At 39.8% G+C, this 3,919-nt stretch overlaps 1 protein-coding gene across 4 annotated transcripts in view; it reads left to right on the forward strand.

Annotated features, from left to right (window-relative positions):
- The window catches only part of LOC106879104 (triple QxxK/R motif-containing protein), an 11,195-nt gene extending 7,276 nt beyond the window's left edge, over positions 1-3,919 (forward strand). For 3 of the 4 annotated variants that reach the window (XM_014928542.2, XM_014928541.2, XM_014928540.2), the window contains exons 2-4: positions 527-635; positions 1,891-1,976; positions 3,678-3,919. In XM_014928542.2, coding sequence (XP_014784028.1) covers positions 572-635; positions 1,891-1,976; positions 3,678-3,794 — 267 coding nt within the window. In that variant the 5' untranslated portion in view covers positions 527-571 and the 3' untranslated portion in view covers positions 3,795-3,919. The remainder of the gene's footprint in view (positions 1-526; positions 636-1,890; positions 1,977-3,677) is intronic. The other variant, XM_052975272.1, reaches the window with a different exon arrangement.

A 3,919-nucleotide genomic window follows, 5' to 3' on the forward strand; every position in this document is an offset into this window, starting at 1 on the left:
TGATATATGCTAAAGCGAAAGCGAAATCGGGATGGCACCTGTGCCCAGCGTCGCCTTTCTGGCACTTGTGCCCGTGGCATGTGTAAGGATTTTCGAGCGAGATCGTTGCCAGTGCCTCTGGACTGGCTCTTGTGCGGGTGGCACACAAAATACCCCATTTTGAGCATGGCCGTTGCCAGTACCGCCTTACTGGCCTTCGTGCCGGTGGCACGTAAAAGCACCCACTACACTCTCTGAGTGGTTGGCGTTAGGAAGGGCATCCAGCTGTAGAAACTCTGCCAAATCAGATTGGAGCCTGGTGTAGCAATCTGGTTTCACCAGTCCTCAGTCAAATCGTCCAACCCATGCTAGCATGGAAAGCGGACGTAAATGACGATGATGATGATGATGTATAACAAAAAGCAAAAAAGCATAATGCATTAATGAAAGTTTGTGCTGAAAGTGCTTGGATGTCATGGTATAATAACCGGAATGGATTACCATTTTAAAAGTCAGACAATACATACTATTAATCTTTTTCTTGCAGAATTTTGTATTTTGTAGATTGGAAATTGTTCTTGTAGCTAAAATCATGGCGAAAAAAGATTCACAAGCAAGTCACCTTTCTGCTGGAGAACAACACCGAAAACAAGTTGGTAAATAATATTCACAAAAGCCTCTTCTAACATGTTCTTTTGGTTTCTTTGTTTTGAACTCAGAATCTAAGGATGGATTAAATACTGCTAAGCATTTTGCTTGGCGTGTTAATGATTCTACCATCTTGCTGCCTTATAAGCCAAAGTAATATTGGTTTTAAATTTAGGCACAAGGCCATTAAAATTTGGGGGAGGGGATGAGTTGATTAGATCAACTGCAGTGCTTGACTGATACTGATCCCATTGTCCCTGAAAGGATGAAAGGCAAAGTGGATCTTGACAGAATTTGAACTCAGAACGTAAAGATGGATACAATGCTGCTAAGCATTTTGCCCGATGGACTAACAATTCTGCCAGTTCACTACTTTAACTTGTTTCTTAATTTTGGTTTCAAATTTTGGCACAAGCCCAGCAAGTTTTGGGGAAGTGGATAAGTTGATTACATTGACTCCAGTACACAACTGGTATGAATTTTATCAACCCCCAAAAGGATGAAAGTCAAAGTTGACCTTAGTGGAAGCCACCTCCATCAATACTGCACTCTCACTATGTCTCAGGGTTTTGTCGTGTGAGTTACTTGGTGACCTCACTGGTGCTGGTGCCATATAAAAAGCATCCAGTACACTCTGTAAAGTGGTTGGTGTTAGGAAGGCCATCAGCCATAGAAGCCTTGTCAAAGCTGACCTTGGAGCATGATTCACTACTCTGGCTAATGAGATCCTGTTGAATTATCCAACCCATGTCAGCATGGAATATGGATGTTAAATGATGATGATGTGTTTGTGTGTGTCTACATTCATGTTTACACTGGTCTACAAGCAGATATCTGATTATTTAGCATGAATTGCTTGTTTGACAATAAAGAATGATTAAATAAGACTAAACTAAGTACTGAGGGTTAATATTATCATCTAAACTTTTAAAAGTCATGCCACACACAGCATTGTTGCATCCAAACCATTGGATTAATGGCTTGAATTTTTTTGCTCAAGGCCAACAATTTCAGAGGTGGGTTTAAGTCGATTAAGCCTGTGATCAACTGGTACTTCGTTGATCCCTACCAAAGATGGAAGGTAAAGTTGGCCTTGACGGAATTTGAACTTGAAACAAAAAAACAGATGAAATGGCATTAAGCATGCTAATGCGTCCGCCTGCTCACTACCTGAAACCAGTGAAATAATGAAAGACTTAAGAATTGTATGAGGAAGTTGGGAAATAAAAATATGATTTCTTCTTTTCTGTCAATTTTCACCAGGTAAAGAAAATTTAAAAAAAGCCAAAAAGGATAACAAAGAAGTAAAAAAGAAAAGTGACCTAAAGAAATCTTCAATGCCAATTACGGTAAGAGATTTATATCAGTTTGGTTTCTCTATTTTCATGAGGCGATGGTAGTCTTTATTTTTCATTTTTATTTTCATGTGAACATGAAAGAAATAATTTTTTGTCAAAGTAATTGTATTTTTCTGTAAGGTGATGTCTTTTTATCCCTTAACCAGGCACAGGTGTAACTATGTGGTAAGAAGCTGTGTAACTATGTGGTAAGAGGCGGTGAACTGGCAGAAACATTAGCACGCCTGGCGAAATGCTTAGCGATATTTTGTCTGCCGTTACGTTCTGAGTTCAAATTCCGCCCAGGTTGACTTTACCTTTCATCCTTTCGGGGTCGATAAATTAAGTACCAGTTACGCACTGGGGTCGATGTAATCGACTTAATCCCTTTGCCTGTCCTTGTTTGTCCCCTCTATGTTTAGCTCCTTGTGGGCAATAAAGAAATAAGAAGCTTCCTTCTTAACCCCATGGTCCCAGGTTGTCCCACTATGTGGCACCTTGGGCAAGTGTCTTTTACTCTAGTCTCAGTCCAACAAAAGCCTTGTGAGTGGATTTGGTAGGTGGAAACTGAAAGCCTGTCCCCTTTGCTATATACACACCTCCCTCTAACTTGGTTGAACGGCTCCTGCCCATCTCTCTTTTACATCTTCACCATCTTCTCTTTCTTTCCACTCCCTTCTCACCTGAGGTAGCCAAGTTTCCCCTCTAATGCAAGAATTCTTTTTCTGTCTCTCAGTATTATTCATCTCATCTAAGAGAGCAAGACAGAAACTGGCTGATATATTCTGCATATTTTATAAATTTTCAGAAGCTGACTGATGTATTCTGAGGACTTTCTGTAGATGGACTCTCAGATGAATGATGGCTGGGCGCCTCTCATGAATGGGGAAAATTGAAGATGTGCCAAAAAGCCTCATTGGTACTTGGAAACTTTTACGAAAATTAAAATGGGGATCGTTGCCAGTGCCCCTGGACTGGCTCATGTGCGGGTGGCACATAAAATACACCATTTCGAGCGTGGCCGTTGCCAGTACCGCCTGACTGGCCTTCGTGCGGGTGACACGTAAAAGCACCCACTACACTCTCTTAGTGGTTGGCGTTAGGAAGGGCATCCAGCTGTAGAAACTCTGCCAAATCAGATTGGTGCCTGGTGTTGCCATCCGGTTTCACCAGTCCTCAGTCAAATAGTCCAACCCATGCTAGCATAGAAAGCGGATGTTAAACGATGATGATGATGATGACTGATAGCTTCAAGTGTTGTGCCTAAGTCACTTTAAACCTGAATTCTTTAATCTTTTACTAGTTTCAGTCATGAGACTGTGATCATGCTGGAGCACTGGATTCAAGAATTCTGATATGGCTGGTTTAAATATTAAAGGGTTAACCTCAGTCAAATGTCTTTTGTTTATGGTTCAATCCTAGGAGAAAGTTATCTTCTAACCGGAGGCCTGGCCATAGTACTTTCAGCATATTGCACTCTACTAAAGTCATCTAAAGACCAGATAGTGGTATTAAAGTGGGCAAGAAATTAAGCTTACCTCCCAAAAACATGAATGGTACCTCCACTGGATTTCCACACAGTTCCAGCTTACCAAATTCCTATTATATAAGCAAAAAGTATGCTAAAGTTGTTTAAAATGTCTTTCACATGATATGACATTATGACTGAATACTCCATGCTCCTTTTGATTTTTTTTTTTTTTTTCATTGCAGGATGTGATATTGGTTGTGTTCTCAATCCTAGTAATAATTGCTGCTGTGTACCTATTTCTGTTTTGGTATCTCTCACAAGAACCTGAATCTGTAACTGCTGAAAGTAAAGACCTATAAAGATTGCTTGATATTTCTATATCACAATAATAGATGTTATCATCTCAAGTGAAAAAAAAAAAAAAAATCTGAAAATATAAATATAAAAATGTTAAAATTAATGAAGTAACATACTAGTTAAAAAG

This window comes from Octopus bimaculoides, chromosome 20 (genome assembly GCF_001194135.2).
Source record: "Octopus bimaculoides isolate UCB-OBI-ISO-001 chromosome 20, ASM119413v2, whole genome shotgun sequence".
Classification (NCBI taxonomy): Eukaryota; Metazoa; Mollusca; class Cephalopoda; order Octopoda; family Octopodidae; genus Octopus; species Octopus bimaculoides.